This window comes from Rhinolophus sinicus, linkage group LG07 (genome assembly GCF_036562045.2).
Source record: "Rhinolophus sinicus isolate RSC01 linkage group LG07, ASM3656204v1, whole genome shotgun sequence".
Classification (NCBI taxonomy): Eukaryota; Metazoa; Chordata; class Mammalia; order Chiroptera; family Rhinolophidae; genus Rhinolophus; species Rhinolophus sinicus.
This window is the reverse complement of record NC_133757.1, coordinates 29,213,167-29,232,712: the sequence shown is the minus strand read 5'-3', so window position 1 is coordinate 29,232,712 and position 19,546 is coordinate 29,213,167. Positions and strand designations below refer to the sequence as shown.

Below are 19,546 nucleotides of genomic sequence, written 5' to 3'. Positions count from 1 at the left end.
CAGCCCAGCGTTAACTTTTATTGAATAAATACTTTTCATATTTTAAGTTTGATATTAGAATGCTCTTGGTTGTTAGAATACTCAACTTAAACTGTCTTAAAACAGCACAGTGTAGAATGAACTTCCAGGTTATTTAATCCAGTAACTCGAGGATCCTGTTTCTGTCTCTTCCCATGCCTGTCATTCATGGTAGCTTTCTCCTAAGCTTGGCTGTTCATCAAGGGTGATGGTCAGCAGCAGAGCAGCTACATGCTGTCATTCAGGTCCATTGTAGGTGATTGACTACCTGTCCTTTAACCGTCAAAACAGGCCAGGAGATCACTTATTGATTGGTTTAGGCCTGAGTTGTGTTAATATATGAACCAATAACTGACAAAGGAGTCAAAACAGGCCAGGAGAAGATCACTTATTGATTGGTTTAGGCCTGAGTTGTGTTCATGTATGAACCCATAACTGACAAAGGAGTGGAATTTTCCTGATGATGTTGACCAGTCAGTCAGGCTTTTAGTCCCTGGATCTGGAGATGGAGTCAGGAACCACCATGCAGCTTGGCTTCTGTACAGTCTGGGGAGTCATTCTCCAAAGAAAATCTGGATGCTGTAAATGCACGCTTAGTAGGCAACCAATGAAAATCTATAAGGTTTTGTCCTTTGATTTGTTAATCTAGTATTTTCTGCTGTTTATAGTCAAACATTGGACATTGTGGACTAATTGCTAATTTTCTTCTATTGTTCATCTCCTTGATATATTTTAGATTAATAAGTTATTTTTAGTTTGTAAATCCCATGATTGAAAAGACAGTGTTTGATCTTAATAGACATGGTGCATAATGTGAAACAGTTCTTTCTGAAAAGGTCTGAGAAGGACCACAAAAGCTGCCAACATTTAAAACAGGATAATACTTTGTTTACCCCAAGCTTAATAGACCTTTTTTAAAACTACATCAATGGGGCAGCCGGTTAGCTCAGTTGATTAGAGCGCAGGGCTCTTAACAAGGTTGCTGGTTTGATCCCCACATGGGCCACCGTGAGCTGCGCCCTCCGCAACTAGATTGACACAACTATTTGAGTTGGAGCTAGTGAGTCCTGGAAAAACACACTTAAAAGTTTTAAAAGAAAAAACAAAACTACATCAAAACTATAATCCATGAAATAATAATGTTGCATTACCTCTTATACATTAAATATAAGAAAAGTATTTCAGGTATCTCATTCTACATAAAAGACCCATTTCCAATAAAGAACTAATACAGTTAATCAAAAGACTGTTAGAATTAACTCTCCTCTTATACCTCAGTTCTAGCTTTTCCTTTTTTTTTTTAAAGATGGGGAAAGGGGAACAGGACTTTATTGGAGAACAGTGTGTACTTCCATGACTTGTTTTCCAAGTCAAGTTGTTGTCCTTTCAATCTTAGTTGTGGAGGATGCTGTTCAGCTTCAAGTTGTTGTCCTTTCAGTCTTAGTTGAGGAGGGCGCAGCTCAGCTCCAGGTCCAGTTGCCGTTTTCTAGTTGCAGGGGGCACAGCCCACCATCCCTTGCGGGAGTCGAACCAGCAACCCTGTGGTTGAGAGGACGCACTCCAACCAACTGAGCCATCTGGGAGCTCAGCGGCAGCTCAGCTCAAGGTGTCCTGTTCAATCTTAGTTGCAGGGAGCGCTGCCCACCATCCCTTGCAGGACTCAAGGAGTTGAACTGGCAACCTTGTGGTTGAGAGCCCACTGGCCACTGTGGAAATCGAACTGGCAGCCTTTGGAGTTAGGAGCATGGAGCTCTAACTGCCTGAGCCACCGGGCTGGCAGCCAGCCCCCTAGCTTTTCCTTTAATCAACAATATCTCTAGCTGATAATTTGAGGAAATTTGCATTCACAAAGGAATCTTTGTCATTTAGGCACAGTGTGGAATAGACAGTTGTTGGTAGTTATGAAGGAACTAGAACATAGAAGAATAAAAAAAGACAGCACTCACGTCTGAAACTTGGTAACACTCAAGAAATCAGAGCCGTGTTAAATTGGACCAGTTATCTCGTCCAAAATGACAGTAGTGCTGAAGCTGAGAAACTGTGTTGTAGAGAATCCTTTGTTCTCCTGAGGATGTTTGTGGTGGTGTGATGGTGGCATGTGTTTTGAGGTGTGTATTTAGGTATGTATGCAGGTGGCAAGAGGTGTAATTGCTCTGTCTACATACTTTAATTCAGTTCTCTGGTTTTTAGCCCCTTGTTTCATCTCTTCCTCCTGTGATATCTGATGCCTTTAAGTCCCAAGCCTTTCCTGGATTCTTTGTTCTATTTATGCTTCATACTCCTGATTTCAGACACTTAAGTTGTATTCTCCCCACCTCTACTTTATGAGAGTTATATTCCTCTGTGAGCTTTGTTGCTTCTCAAATTTTATATACACACGTTCTCCCCCTCCCCCCATAAGTAGGTATTCTTGGTTTCAAAATGGACATAACAAGAAAAACCATTAATTATTAAAACAAGGAGAAGGACTGTATTTGTTTTCCAATTTGTATTCATTGCTTATGTTTCTTTTTTCCCCTTCTTCTGCCTCCCCCCAATACCCTACGGTTCAAGCCATTGTTTCTCAGTCTAGTTGTGTAGGACACAGCTCGGTGTCCCTGCCCCAGCAGCTCAGGCTGACTTCTGGCTGCTCACTGCAGCCCAACTCCAGGGAGAGCTGTTGTTCACAATCTTAGCTGTAGAGGGCGCAGCTCACTGGCCCATGTGGGAATCAAACCAGCGACCTTGCATTAGGAGCTCAGCACGAGCCACCTGAGCCACCAGGTTGGCCCATTGCTTATTGACACCTGGGCATAATTATCACAATAGTGGTAAAATGCTAGAGATGGTGTGTAACTGCCACAATTTTATTAGAATGAATTTTATAAGAATTAAGGAAAAATACAATTAAACTCATATTAAACTTTATTTTAGAGCCATGAATGGAAAACTAACTGTTCAAGAAGAACAGATTGTAGAATTGATTGAAAAAATTGGTGCCGTTGAAGAGGAGCTAAGTAGGGTAAGCATTCAAAACAATATTGAATGTTACATAAAGAGAAAATATTTAAAGAAAACTTTAGAATGTGAGAGACTTGATATTTTTCTTTACGGTTTTTTTCTTTCTGATCTTTATACTAAAAGTAAGTTGTATCATAATTTTATTATAATACCATCAATCATGAAGAAGCTGTCTATTTTGACACTTATATTAATGCAACATTACCATTAACTGAATTATGCGATTTTACTGTTAAAACTAAAGAGTGAATGCTGAGACATTTTCATTAACGTGTCTATCAGATGAGAGAATGCCAATGTTGGGAGAAAACAGATGTTAAATAACTAAGATGTGAAAACCTGACTCTTCTGTTTTCCAACATTGGCAGTGTTGGAAAATCCTGAAGAATAAACACCAGTATACTAGATCTGTTGTTTTTAATTAATTTGCAGGAAGAAATCAGATGCCATATAAAAGGTGCTAACCTACCTAGTAACTTACAACTTGTTATAATTTTGCGTGGCAAAATTATTTTATAACCAAATTATAAAATAATTTGGTTCTTCAAATATTAGATTATGAGCTAGCCAGGTGTCTCACCAACCAGCTCAGCATTTTTAATTCTTTTAAAAAATATTTATTTTAATGTGTTGTGTTTAGGTTACAGAATTATTCATGGACAATAAAAATGAACTTGAGCAGTGTAAATCTGACCTACAACATAAGACACAGGAGCTTAAAACCACTCAAAAACATTTACAAGAAACCAAATTACAGCTTGTTAAAGAAGAATATATCACATCAGCTTTGGAAAGTACTGAGAAGAAACTTCATGATACTGCCAGCAGGGTTTGTCCTTTGTTCTGATTTATACTCACATTAAAGAAATTAGAGAATGGGTAGAAGTAACTGACTTTGCCTTAGCATTAATTGTGAAATTCTATTTATTCACCCCAAATGACATTTCTATCAATTAAAAAATGTTATTTTACTATTTAATGTAAATTTCCTCACTGGAGATGCTAACTTAAGAAAAAACTATTCCTGGAACTAGAACGTGACATTAATATATTGTGGACATTTAGAATAATGATGTCATGCTTCTTCCTGTGGTCATGATTGAAATTCATCAGTCATCAAGAATTTAGTAACTTCTAATGATGGAAGATTTTGAAAATATTTAATTTTTTATTAGGTGTATTTTTGAGGAATTAGTAACATAATAGGGAAAATAGAGTATAATTACTATATTGGCAAAATCAGTTTTCCTTGCCTAGCTTAGATGGCTAGGGAGGGGAAATAAACATTCCTGGATAAATTAGCATGAGTTTAAAATTTCTTCTGATACAATGTATAAAGATTTCTCATTAGGAGAAATCCTTATGTAGCACAGATATTTTCTTAAGATGGCTTTTGTCATATCCATCTTATCAACATTTATTTTTGAAAATTGTATATAGTTGCTTAACACAGTTGAAGAAACTACAAAAGATGTATCTGGTCTCCATACCAAACTGGATCGTAAGAAGGCAATTGATCAGCACAATACAGAAGTTCAGGATGTTTTTGGCAAAAATCTGAATAGTCTGTTTAATAGTATGAAAGAATTAATTAAGGATGGAAGCTCAAAACAAAAGACCATGCTGGAAGATCACAAGACTCTGTTTGGTACGTTCAAGCATTTCTAATTATTCTAGTCTCTGTGTGTGTAGTGTGAGACTAATTTCAAAACTGATAATTTAATATCATAAACTCAGAGTGACTAGTTCCCTCAAATGCACACACTATCCATTCAGACTAGGGATTAATGCTTTTACTGTCTTCGAATTAAAACAAATCTTAGTTGGTTTTTTCCCCCCTGTTTTTTTATAAAATAACATGTTTATTAAACAATAACTAAATGCATAAACTTTAGAAGTCAAAGTCCCTTTAATCCTGACTGTTTGTCATTCTCCATGGATATTACTGTTCAGTTTCTTGAGTTTTCTCCTAGAAATTTTCTGTGCATAAACATTCTGTATCTTTTCTTGTTTTGAGAATGTCTATCTTGTATGTTTGCTATATTTTCAAAATATGTGTATGTATCATTTTTAACCATAATTGTTATCTTCATTTAGAAAAAAACAAGTATTAGTTTATCATGAAAGTATTATCCTCATTATACAAAAATTGGGAGATGCAGAAATGTAAAAATTGTTTTAAATCACTTAGTGTCTAGTCATTCTAAGCCAAATCACTATAAATGTTGTTTATTGATTTCTACTTTGTCGTTTCTCTATAACCTCTTTTGCCTACTATAATCCTATGTATTACTTTTAGTTAAAGATTAATTTTAGTATATTCTAATTCTTGGTTTACTATGAGTTATAGTTATGGATGGGTCTGATGTACCTACAAATATGTCAAGTGCTTACAGTATACTATAGAACAAATATAACTTATATTTACAGTATTTCCTTGCTTGTATAGTGTGCCAATTATGTTAAGCTTATTTGTTACGACAACTTTCCACAACAAGGATATAATTTTCCAGCCTCTTTGAAGTGGTTCCAACTGTATTTAAATGTTTATGTTAAAGTTTATGTCTTTTTAATTTAATTTCATTTTTTTGGTATAGGTAACCTGCTGTCTTCCAGTGTTTCTGCATTAGACACCATTACTACAGCAGCACTTGGATCTCTCACATCTATTCCAGAAAATGTGTCTACACATGTTTCTCAGATTTCTGATATGATATTAAAAGAACAGTCATTAGCAGAAGAAAGTAAAACTGCACTTCAGACATTGATTGTTAGTAAATTTTTTAAAGTATTTTTGAAGGGTTCTATTTAATAAATCTACGAAAACAATTTAATTATTATTCTTTCATCTTAAGCTTTACTAGACACAGTGATAAACATATCACTTTAATTGAATACGTTTATAATTTTGAAGATAAATCTCTCTACTGTTTTTCTTTCCCAGAAAGAGTAATTTCCAAATGCATATAACAAATCTTTGAAACTTTTTTCACTTATATCTTGTAACATTAAGAGTAGGAGTTAGTAAGCCTTCTAGTATTAGATAGTTGCAGTTTAAAAGGTTAAAAATAATTGCAAAAACTGTAATTACTTTTGCACCAACCTAATAATTAAAAAGGATAGGTTTAGCTCCAGATGAATTCAAGGGACCCATGACTTGCCAGTTGGCTCAGAAATTGGTAAATCATCCTTTCCAGAAGGCTCCTGGAATGGTCCTACTGATGTTACACTGACCCATACAGAAAGAGGTGTTAAGTGGTTAATTTGAAAACTACAGCAAGATAGAAAAATGTGCAAGAAAAATAACTTAGAATATAGAATTCTAGAAACACATATAACAATTTGTGGGATCCAATCTTTGTGATCAAGCCCTCCTGTGCCTTAACTGTAAGGCTCTTTTTCAAGTTCTATAGAAGTCACTGATTTAATTATACTTAATATTACCTCCTCCATATCTGATTTGTGTACAATTTTTATTTTGTAATTGTGTGATTTGTCTAGGAAGTTTTGGGCTGTATCCCTTGCTGTGTTTTCTTTGTGCAGGCTGTTTGCCTCCTTATTTGAGTTTAACAGTGTTTGTTGAATATTTTCCAAGTAGATACTACAAATGTTAGCTGACATTCTGCCTAAATTCAGTGCTTGTATAACACTATTTGATAGATTTCTTCAATCACCCAGATTTGACAAAGTTAAAAGCTTCTCTGTCCATACTAACTTTTTGGAAATTGATTCATTCACTAAACGATAATCTGTGTTTATTGATGTCTTCCTACCAAGTTATAAGCATTACTTGAGTCAAAGAGATTGACCGCTGTGCCCACAGAATGAGTTGAAATTAGTGTGATTGCTCTTTCCAAATGAATACCGGTAGCCTTTTCTTTTTAAGTATTTACTAATAATTTCTATCATAGTTCCTCACCCCTGCCCTAGTGAAAGGAGCTTAGGTCGGAGTTTTTTTCCTTTTTATAAAAATTCTCAGTCTACAGTACATTTTCAACTTCCCATATACCTTGATGAGAACTTTGACAAATTCTTCTGATATAGTAGGATGTAAGTTACGAGGTCTTCAAAGTTAAATACCTCCAGCCTAAAGCCTGCTTTGAAGGCTATTTGATCTCAGCCTTTTTGACTAGTAACCTAAACTTGTTTGAAATTTATTTTGTTAAAATGTATGTGTAGGTTTTTAAAAATTTCCTGTTTGCAATACTGAAATTTTGTTAAATGACTGTCATTTTCCCCTCTTCTGAATTCTTCTGACTTTTGTTACGTTAAACTGTTAGGAATCTGTTTTACATTAAGTGACCATTTTCTTGATTACTATAGGCAGGGTTAAGTGATTTATGCAGAATATTAACTCTAGTAATAAATAGGCTCTAAAGAGTAGAGAATGAATAATTAGAATTGTAATATGCATGTGTTTAGTTAACAAAGTATTTAGGATATTTAACCAGCCAGGTTTATGGAAATGAAGTAATATTTTAAAGACTTGTTTGTTTATTTTTAAAACCAGAATGTACTTAAGACCGACCTTTTAAGTTCACTGGAAACAGTTTTATCCCCCACTGTGGTGTCTATAGTGAAAATCAATAATCAACTAAAGCATATTTTCAAGACTTCATTGACAGTGGCTAATAAGGTAAAAAAACTTTGTTATTATCTCAAAATCAAATTATTGTTTAAGAAAAAAACAATCTGTGGCCACACCTGGAGGTTTGTCTACATGCAAAACCCATGGGTTCTTAGAAGGAATCTGGAGGTGGGAGGATATAGGATGCTCTCTGCCATTTATGTAGTCAGCAGAATCATGGCTAAGAAAAATGAGGATGATCGATATAAATGTTTAAGTTTACAAAGTACAATATGTAGTATGCTATCACATGGTGGGTGAGGAAGATATGCATATCAATGTAATATACGTGCATGCATATATATACCTAAATATGTAAAATATCTGAAAGTGTTTTAAAATGGTAGCAATCGTCTCTCAGGTGAACATGGGACTGGAATTCCAAGGGCTAGAGAGAAAAAGAGACTTTGCTTACTGTTTGCAACCTTTTCTATTTTGTATAGATTCGAAACAAAAACAAACATTTTCTTTAATTAAAAAAAGAAATTTTTTTTCTTCAAAGATAGAAGATCAGAAAAAAGAAATGGATGGCTTTCTCAGTACGCTATGTAACAATCTACATGAACTACAAGAAAATACGACTTCTTCCTTGGCTGAATCACAGAAGCTATGCGAAAGCTTAACTGAAGATCTGAAGACAATAAAGAAAATCCATTCACAGGTATCTTATTTAGGTGATTTGGAAAGTAAAAAAAGAAAGTTTTATGATCTTTAACTTGATAATCCCTGTTATACAGTCTGAATGCGATATAATTTAGAAACCTGAAAATAACATAGCCACTGTTGCTTATAATAGTAATTAATGTAAAATAATTGAGAATATTTTTCTTGATCAGTTAATATTTGAGGATTTGCTACATATAGAACCCTATGCTAAAGCACAATAAGACAAACAAGACTATCCTTTCCTTACACCAAGAGAGTGAGAACATACCTTTGGCAGTACAATTAGAAGAAAATGGTTATAGCATTTTAAGTGAACATATGTCTACATTATAACTTGGTAAATTGTTTTTTTCTAGGGTAACATGGATGGTTAGTCTTATACACTATGCCCTGCTTTCCTCTTTCTGTCTCATCCATGTCAGACAATTTTTCAAATTGTAGTAAATTAATATAATTCTTAAATTTTATTGATTGATTATAAATGTAATTCATGACTTACCTTCCTCCATGTAAACTCTTCCTCAGTATATGAGCCTTTAAACCAAAACCAAACCTTCAAACCATGAAAGTCATAATCTATAAACATTAGACATATGGAAAACAACTCCTGGTATTCTTAAGGCCTTAGTAATGAATGTCTAAAGTTTTACTAAGTGAGGCTATTACTACACGACAGAACTCTCTGGTCAATTAAACTGTTGACATAATTTAATGGGTAGTAAAGGGTTTTTTTTTGGGGGGGGGGGGAAGTAAGGGACAGGGAATGCATATCCATGTCACCAAAAATGAGAAGGGGAACACATCCAAGATTTTTAGGTAAGAATTAAAGCACTTTAAAATAAGATTATTTGTTTTCCTAATTGATATGCCTGAGACTTTTCAGAGAAAGGATTAATATCAGAAATTAGTAAAAATAATAGTTAACATTTATTGAGCAACTCATGTTTATTCCTCCCACCAATAGGTCTTATTACTAAACCAGTTTTCTAATGAAGAAACAGGCCTCAGAAGCATCTAACAGTATTTTAGATAATCTTACAGTGGTGGGTGGTGATTGTATTGCCTGAAAGGCATCCATTTTTGAGTGGCTCTTTTATATATTTCTAGAATATGTTCTTGTAATTTGAAATTGCAACAATTTCTCATACTTCTACATAGGGTTTTTACCTTAAAATTGTCTAGAGTTTTTTAGATATATATTCTAAGATAGATCAGCTTTTTATAAATAAGCTGTTTTGAAATATTTAAAATTGTTGATCAACTGTTTAAAAACAAACAAAACACCGATGATCCAAAAAGTATTTTAGTATGACTGGTTTGATTTTTCTGGCTTTAAGGAAGCAAGTTTACTAAGTAAACTATTTCTTAGATTTTCTAGAACTTGAAGTTAGCACTAACAAAACAATTACGTAAAATTCTGAACACTTATTTGCATGTAGATAAATCTAATAATACCTGCATTTCCCTCTACTCTGAGACTAGTAAAAATACTGACAGACTTCATTCATAATAAAAATGTTAGATATGTATTGTCAGCTGATGTGTTATCCAAAGATGTTGGCCAACTAATGGACTGAACAGTGAATAAGAATGCTGGGTGCATTTTCAGCTCTTCCCTGATTATTAGTGTAGCTTCTTCACTTTGCAATGTAAATCCCTAGCATGTTGTATGTCTATAAGAGCTTGTTTTTAAAGATGCCAAGTATGAGCAAAGGCTAAACTCTATTTACATTTTATTAATATGCTCTAACTAGGTTCTGTAAAATGTTACGACTCCAGTAGTTGATAGTAATTTTGGACTGCTTGGCCCATGAGATTATCAGCATTACGTTTCCCTTCTAGTAGTGTAATCAGTTACAAAGCAACTGTGTATATCTTTCCAAGTGGCTCTCAAGCATAATGTGACATTTTGGTGTGTTTGGTTAGTTTAGAGGTACATCGAAAGTAATTTGTTAAAATAGCTAAGTTGCTAATTATTTCTTTTTGTAAAAATCCTATAATGTTATCCTTTTAATATCTCCTCCACTGCTTTCCTCTATGGGAGAGAGGTGGAGTTAAAAGATCTCTTGTTAGCAATTTGTATAATTCTGACCTATGGGAAAATACTTCATGTCAATATGGAAAAAACGTTCACGTGTCATAATTTCAGTCTCTTCCCCTCACCACCCCTTTCTTACAGGAACTTTGCCAGTTAATCAATCTTTGGGGAGAGAGATTCTGTGCTTTGGAGGAAAAGTGTGAAAATATCCAGAAACCACTTAACAGTGTCCAAGAAAGTACAGAGCAGTAAGCTGTTTTTAAATTCTATTTAACTTTCTCTACCTGAAATTATTTCAGAATAAAAAGCTTCAAATAGTACAAAAACAATCATACCAATTTCTCATTTAACATTTTATTATGTTTGCTTTATGGTTCTCATTCCCTCTCACTCTTGCCCCCAATGTTATGTATTATATTTGGCTTTTCTGAACTAACTGCAAATAAGTTATAGATGTAATGCTCACTTTCCCCTAAATACTTCAGTGTGTATTTCCTAAAAACAAAGATAGTCTCTTATATAACCACAGTACAATTATTTTAAATCAGAAAATTAATATTGATAACTATTACCTAATATACACGCCTAATTCAAATTTTGCCAATTGTCTCGCTAATGTTCTTTTTTTAAGATTTTATTGGGGAAGGGGAACAGGACTTTATTGGGGTAACAGTGTATACTTCCAGGCCTTTTTTTTTCCAAGTCAAGTTGTTGTCCTTTCAATCTTAGTTGTGGAGGGTGCTGTTCAGCTTCAAGTTATTGTCCTTTCAGTCTTAGTTGTGGAGGGCGCAGCTCAGCTCCAGGTCCAGTTGCCGTTTCTAGTTGTAGGGGGCACAGCCCACCATCCCTTGCGGGAGTCGAACCGGCAACCTTGTGGTTGAGAGGATGCACTCCAACCAACTGAGCCATCTGGGAGCTCAGCGGCAGCTCAGCTCAAGATGCCGTGTTCAATCTTAGTTGCAGGGGTTGGAGCCCACCATCTCTTGCGGGACTCGAGGAGTTGAACTGACACCCTTGTGGTTGAGAGCCCACTGGCCCATGTGGGAATCGAACCGGCAGCCTTCGGAGTTAGGAGCATGGATCTCTAACCGCCTGAGCCACCAGGCTGGCACCCTCACTAATGTTCTTTATAGGAAAAGAAAAATTTTCCTCCTGGTGCAGGATTTAATCCACGATCACACATTGGATTTGTCTTGTCTCTTGAGTCCCCTTTAATCTGGAGCAGTTCCTTACTCTTTGTCTTTCATGACCTTTCCATTTTTCAAGAGTATAGATTATTTAGTACAGTGTCCCTCAGTTGGGATTGTTTTTCATGATTAGTTGCAGTTGTCAAGAATACCACAAAAGTGACGTGTTCTCAATGTAGCTCAGATATCAAGAGGTACATATCAGTTTGTCTCATAATTGGTAATGTTTTATTTAACTTTGATAACTTGGTTACAGTGTTTTCCTCCACATTTCTCCACTGTAAAATTACTCTTTTTCAAACTAAGTATTCCATTCCTATTAGCATCTGTTGATACACATATCTGTGTTTGTCAAATCTTTTTTCTAATTTCATCATTTCTTCTACATTTGTTAGTTGGCATTCTTCTGAGAGGAAGAGTTTTCCCTTTCCCCTCCCATTTATTCTTATTCATGTTATGTTAGCATGTACTCATGGATTCTTTTGTCCTCTGGGTTATTTATTTTAATGCTCAGATTATCCAAGTTTTGACTAGCTAGTGCCTCTTCAAATTGGCTCCTGTGTCCTTTTGATATGACCTATTCTTTTTGAGCATTTTCTTACTTTGTGGTATGGGAAGATGTCCTTGTACTTTCTCAGCCCCAGCTCTGGGATCATATTAATAGAAACCAAGATCTGGAAGCTGAGTATGCTTATTGCTACTGGGGTGTTATTTCTTCTAGTCTTCCTAGGTGGACGCAGCTAGAAGTTGTGTGTGTATGTGTACATGCATATAAATATCTTTCTAGTCCATATTTGTGCTCCCTTTTCAGACAGAAACCTGGATCCTATCCACAATATATTTACTTATTTTGTTCAATCTTACAATACACATTAAGTAATTTCACCATATCTAACCCATACTAGTAATGAAGTGCATACTTACTAATTAGAGCAAGGTTTGGCAAACTATGGCTAGTGGGCTGGATGCCTGCTATTGCAAATAATTGTATTGCACATAGCCATTCCTATTTGTTTAGATATTGCCTTTGACTATTTTTGGCTGCCTTTTTACTGCAAAAGTACATCAAAGACTACATAGCCTTTAAGCCTAAAATATTTGTTATCTACACTTCTAAGAAAAAGTTTGCTGATTCTTGCATTAGAGTTTAATGTTGCTTTTATAGCCTATTGCTTGCCAGTCTTACATACTAACCATATATTCCAGGCAGACTTATTTTTTCTTTTAGAAGTTTTATAATTTTATGTAAGATTTAAATCCATGATTCATTTTGAGTTTTTCATATAAGGTGTGAGGTTTGTCAAGGTTCAATTTTTTGCCTATGGATATTCGAAACTCACAAGGAGAAGGATTTCTATTTACCCCTGTTTTTGCCCATTAAACTGTTCTTACCTGAAGTTCCAAGCTTCCTTCTGTTTGGAAAACTTCCTTTAGTCTTTACGGGTAGGTCTGCTGGCCACAAATTCTGTTTTCCTTTGTCTGAGTATGTTTGATTTTCCCATTCCTTTCTGAAAGGTATTTTCACTAGCTGTAGAACTCAGGATTGACAGTTTTCTTCAGCACCTGGAATACGGTGTTCCGTTTCCTTTTGGCCTCTATGAGAAATCCTCTGTCTTTCAAATCCTCTGTTCCCCTATAGGGAATTTCTCTGTAGCTGCTTTTAAGATGTTTTTCTTTTTCTTAGATTTTAGAAGTTTAATTATAGGTTTGCACAGCTTCTTGGATCTGTAAACTCAATGCCTTTCACCAAACTTGGAAATTTTCATCTATTATTTCTTTGAACATTTTTCAACCCTATGCCCTTTCTCCTCTGCTTTTAGGACTTTGATGGCACAAATGTTAGATCTTTTATTATGGTCTTAGGTCTCTGAGGCTATAGATATATAATCTATTTTTCCTTTGTTGTTCAAATAGAGTATTCTATGATTTTTCTATGATTTGTCTTCAGGTTCACTGGTTCTTCCTCTGTCATCTGTAAACCACTGATAAATCCATTCAATGAGATGTTTTATTTCAGTTATTACATTTTTCAGTTTTATAATTTTCATTTGCTTCTTTTTTAAATCTCTTCTATTTCTTTAAGATTTTTTTTTTCCGAGAAGTGTTTTAATTGCTCATTGAAACATTTTTATGGTGGCTGCTTTAAAATCCTTGCCAGATAATTCCACCATCTGAATTATCTCAATGTTGGCACGTGTTATCTTTTCTCATTCAGGTTGCGATTTTTTCACAGTGATTTTTGATCTTGAACATTTTGGTTATTATGTTAGGAGATAGAAAATCCTATTTAAGTCTTCCTTTTTAGCAGACATTCACTCTGTTTTGGTTTAGCATGCAGGTCCTGGACCACTTTTGTGGGCTGTGGTTCCAATAACTATTTAATTTTTATAGCCCCGGCAGTATTATTTGTGGACTACCCATGTGAGAAAAATATGTATTCTGCTTTTAATGGATGAGGTGTTCTAAACATGTCAATTAGGTCAGAACCTCTAAGAAATTACTAAGAGAGGGGTGTTGAAATCTCCAACTATAATTGTAGATTAGTCTATTTCTCTTATCAATTTATCAGTTTTTTGCATGTACATTTAGGGTTGATATCTCAGAGAATTGACCCCTTCCTTTATCATTATGTAATGTCTTTTTTTTAATATCTGACGATCTTCCTTGTTCTGAAGGCTACTTTATGAAATTAATGTAAGTACTTCAGCTTTCCTTTGATTGCTATTTGCATAATGTATCTTTCTCCATTCCTTTACTTTTGGCTTAAGTCTTTATATTTAAGGTGGATTTCTTATAGACAACATATAATTAGGTCTTGCTTTTATATCATATATAACAGTTGTGACTTTTAACTGGTGTGTTTAGAATATTCTCATTTAAAGGATTGATATAGTTGGATTAAAATATACCATTTTGCTGGCTTCTTCCATAGCTTTGAAGGGAATAGTAGGGTAGGAATGAAATGGGAAGGCAACTATGATATACTTTCTCTAAGGCCTAAGCAAGTCATTTGTCTATCTTCCTGGCATTGTCTACACCAGTGTTTCTCAAAGTGTGGTTCAGGGATCCTGTAAAAGAATTAGTCAGGAGTAAGGGCCAGGAATCTAGGTGAGGTTTATGTGTACTGAAGTTTGAGGTCCACTGCCTTTGGAGTTTATTGTCATGGATAGATTTGTGTTGATAGGCTCCAAGCTTACCACTTAAATTTTTTTCTCAATCATTTCCACTTAATCTGTAGTTGAACTTTGGTTTTCAACACATTTGCTTGCTTACTTGGTTTACTCACATGGTATACCATCTCATATAATAGAGAGTAACTTTTATTTCCCAAAGTTTAATTATGTGGTCCTTTTGATGACTTTCAATGTTATTATTGGGAACCTTACTGAGAGAACGAAGCCAGCAATAAATTTTGAATGTATATTCTAACACATTAGTTTTGTATCAGGTTTATGTTTCTGTGTACTATGTGTGGTATAGGTATAGTTTATCACACACTAATATCACTCCTTTAATTATTACAAAACTTTATAGTTGACTTTGTCTTATAAGATTATAATTTTTATGATTTATTTTATGTCATAGGCAGGGCAAAACTGCTTAAGAACAGAATGACTGACTGGACAGTAGACTAGAGACTGTAGGAGATGCCCTTAAGTAACATAATCTAGTAGGAGGAATAAAACACATAGGCAGATTTCATTTTAATAAAACGGTATGGTTAATACTCTAAAAGGTATAAAGTAAGGCATTATGTCTGGAGGAGAGCCGAGAAAGGCTTTATGAGAAGACATTTTCAAAGGTAATGGCAGATGTGATGTCAGTCTACTGTGAAAAGACACAGGCCAAAGCATCTGTTCTCAGTGTGGAAGACTAATGAAGAATGTGGGCTCTGGAGCCAGACTGCCTGGGTTCAAATATGCCATTTTTGAGCTGTGTGATCTTGGGCAAATTATGTGTCCTTTGAGTCTTAATTTTCCATTTTAACAATGTTATTCTCTTTTCCTATAGGAAATCAAAGGATATAATCAGCAAAACAACTTCTCACAATACAAAATTTTGTGCTGATTCTGATGGCTTGTCACAGGAAGTCAGATATTTTAACCAAGAAGGTATACAATTGGTTGAAGAGTCTGCGAAACACTGTGATAAACTCAATAGCAACCTTGAAATAATATCTCAAGAGACTGAACTGAGATGTGAGGCTCTGAACACAAGCACACTTTGTTTTTCTGAACAGTGGGTATCTTGCTTAAATAAAAGGAAAGAGGAAATTCAAAACTTATTGGAGGTAAGAACTTTGTGACTGGAACCTACTTTGGGGAAAATAGTGATAATCAAAAAATTAAATATTCTTGTCTAATTGGTTTCAAAACAAACGACATTTTAAAATATAATGAATGACTTAATCTTTAAGTATAATAATTGGTATGCTTATGCATTATCTTGTTTCGTGTATATGTCTCCTAGAACTCAAAATTATTTAACATTTGTCTGATCTGTTCTGTATCTGTCTTTGGTTTTTGACTTCTTAGTTCCTTCAGTTAAGGGCACTCTGTTTTTTGATACATAATAACTTCCACTTATATATACTTTTTACTTTTCTCCAGAACATTCAAGTCTGTTATTACTTTAAGTGTTTAGGATATTGTTCTGGTTGCTCAAAGGATACCTGATAGGTTTGTGGGTTTGCTTGAACATAACACTTGCATGAACCCTATGTTGGCTTGGTTTTTCTTTCTGTGCAATAACAGGATTTTACTAAAATTCTTAGGAATGAGGTAAAATAATTTAAGTATTTTAAGCTATATAAGCTATGTTCACTGAAAGGAACCAGGGCTAGTGGAGAAATAGCTGATTTTAGGTTTGGCACAGAAAATATACCAGATGAGCCTAGAGATCTTGCCATACCAGAAATGAGGAAGTTATTAAATATTAGTGAGTTTGTATCAAAACGACTTAGGAGCCAATCTGATCAAATGCCGCTGTTTAAAGATGGTATAATTTGAGCATCAAAAAGAATAATTGCTATGACAGATTAAAATACATCAAATATATTAAAACTCACAAATTCATAAAAATTTCACAGATTTCTGGAACATGCTGGCGAAGCAATGCATTATTCTGAAAGCTGGTATATAAAAGGAAATAATTGAGTATCTATCTGTCTTTCTCGAAAGAATTCTATCTTGGTTTAGCAGGGTAATGCATGAAGAAAAAAGTTTGGTGACTACACCCAAAACCACAAGTTAATCTTAACATAAGAGACACAACCAGGCATTCTGTGCTTTTGGTGCCACCTATGAAATATTCTTGCCAAAAAAATTATACTTAATTTAGATCAATCTTTTGGATCTAATTCGTTTGTAGAAAATACAGAGGATAAATGAACATACAAAAATACAGCATAGAGATGCAGTTGACCAAATCCAGATTTTGAGATATTCAATAGAGCAAAGACCTGGTTTCTTCAACAACAAAAATTTATTTTCAAGGAGAAAAATATGAGGAAGGATAAATTTTTTACATTAAAAGATTGTTAAGACTACAGGGCCTTACGTCCTGGTTTGCCTGGGATAATCCTTGTTTACTACACCCGTTGCACAGGGGTAATTATTACTAACAATGGCCCCTTTCACTGAAAAGTATTCCAGTTTGGATGATAAATTATATAGTCACCTACTTAAGACATATCAACCAAATCTAATGATAAATTCTGAATCAGACCAGTTGTGAAAAGCATTTGAAACAAACTGGTGAAATTTGAACACTAATTAGACATTTGATACAAAGAAATCAATGTTAAATTTCTTTGATGTAAGAATGGTCTTTAAAAAGCTCTTAGAAGTGTGTACTGAAGTAAATGGTACAGGATTTGCTTTGAAAGAATCCTGAGGGAAGGAGTAAATGGCCAATATTGTTTGATCTATACCCTAAACGCTGAGTCTCTGTAGTGAATACAAGGGGGTTAATTATACTATTTTCTTTATTTTTGCATGTGTTTAAAACTTTTATTATGGGAAATTTCAAGGTAAGGGGAAATGATATATTGAATAAAGCAGTGACAACTTTGATTTTAATAATGAAAGCTCATTTGCATCATTTACAGGTTGTAAACCAAGGTTGTGAGGCTTCAAGTTCAGAAATTACGGAAAAATTAAGTGGACATAAAGCAGCTAATGAGAACCAGCATAACATTTTTCTTCATCAGATAAATATTGATGAAGAAAAGTTAATGACACAAAATCTACAACTTAATGAAAACATAAAAATTGGTTTGACTAAGCTCGATTGCTTTCTACAACAGGATCTGAAACTGGATATCCCAACAGGTACTTTAAGAGGGAAATATAATTGTTAATATTTTTGATGTTGAATTCAACCTTATACATTGCAGATGTTCAGAAAAACTAGGTCCTGTCATTGCCTAGTTGGAAATTATTACCTCATATAATCAACTCAAATGTGGAAAAATTGGAACCCTAAAACAGTTTTAATGAAGTATTAGATGTCATGATATAGGTGACATATAATCCTAGAAGTTTGGGCATCATAATTCAGCAAAATTTTACAAACATTCAGGAACTGGCTTTGTTAAGAGAGGACGTTTTAAAAACAACTAAAAAGAAAACCAACCAACTGTCTATCTAGCACTGTTTGCAAAAGGACATTTCATACCAAAAAATAGTAGAGGAATGTAATTAAATAAATGGCTTAATGCAAAGCTCACCACATTGTACATTTTCTTATGTGTACCTCTCATTTAGTCGTGGGCTGTTAGATTGACGTTTATGAATCACCATTTGGGGAGGTCACCAGTGGCAAATACCAGTGTAAGCTATAATGATTCAGGGAAACCTTGGAACAAGGTATGTAACAAGCTATTTAGCACAGGATGAGTAATTGAGTTATTCACTGGATTGTGGTAGTGGCTGCACACCTTGGAAATTCACTAAAAAAAATCATTGAGTAAATTTTATGGTATGCAAACTGAAAGCTTTTTTAAAATTAATTATAAAAGGAGTTGGTGCTAAAGGATATTTTTATTTTTTCCTCGAGTCTTGTAATAGTTATTTTCAATAAAATTGGGAATATAAATATTAAACAAAAAGGCAAATACCTATGTAAATTATGACAGCATGAGTTCATTATGAAGAAATTGAACTGGTTAATTAGCTGCCACCAAATTTACAGTGAAATGATTATCCCTATCAAAGTGATCATGTCGGGAAAACTGTCCTCTTATTCCAATAATGCCTCTATTTCTCAAAACACTCCTTTTAGAGCCCATACACATCTTTTGTACTTCCTCAGGGATGGAAAATTTCATGTTTTGGGGTAGATTGAATCTTGAAAACAATCAAGTCTATTTAAGACCAGCTGTGAAGTTAGGAAATATTAGTTGTAAGCAATGTATGCCTGACAGGTAACAAGACTGATTCTGATTCTCGTATGGCAATGATTATGTTTTTGGAATGCAAAGATTCATTGGGAAATATAAGTTGTAGCATTAAAAAAATTTCTTATTCCTATCCCACACTTCAATTTTTCCCACTTACATAATGTCCACTAAAGGTACTACACCACAGAGGAAAAATTACTTATACCCATCAACACTGGTGAGAACAGAACCACGTGAACAACTCCTTGATGAGTTGAAAAGTAAACAGCCTGAGCTGTTAATGATGCTGAGCAGTTCAGAATACAACGAAGAAGACACCAGTCAGGTAAAATTTAAAGAATTATAACTCTCCCATAAACTCTTAATAACATGAAAAAATTTGTTCTTTGCCCTTCAATTCTACCCTGTCTCATTAATGATAGTTATCTGACCCTTAAGCCTGTTTCTTTTAACCTGGCAATTTTATTATTATTAGACTAATGAATAATAATGATATCTGATATTTATATTGTGCTTATTATGTGTCAGACACTGTTCTAAGCACTATATGTAAATACACTTGTGTTTACTCAATTCTCTCTGTAACCCTGTGAGGTGGATGCTGGTAC

General features: G+C 34.4%; 1 protein-coding gene across 1 annotated transcript in view; it reads left to right on the top strand.

Moving 5' to 3' along the window:
- Positions 1-19,546, top strand: part of KIF11 (kinesin family member 11) — a 36,603-nt gene that overhangs the window by 14,243 nt on the left and 2,814 nt on the right. Inside the window, exons 11-20 of the mRNA XM_074339384.1 lie at positions 2,932-3,019; positions 3,659-3,847; positions 4,459-4,666; positions 5,616-5,788; positions 7,529-7,654; positions 8,148-8,306; positions 10,491-10,597; positions 15,548-15,827; positions 17,646-17,868; positions 19,112-19,263. Of these exons, the coding sequence (XP_074195485.1) occupies positions 2,932-3,019; positions 3,659-3,847; positions 4,459-4,666; positions 5,616-5,788; positions 7,529-7,654; positions 8,148-8,306; positions 10,491-10,597; positions 15,548-15,827; positions 17,646-17,868; positions 19,112-19,263 (1,705 nt within the window). The remainder of the gene's footprint in view (positions 1-2,931; positions 3,020-3,658; positions 3,848-4,458; positions 4,667-5,615; positions 5,789-7,528; positions 7,655-8,147; positions 8,307-10,490; positions 10,598-15,547; positions 15,828-17,645; positions 17,869-19,111; positions 19,264-19,546) is intronic.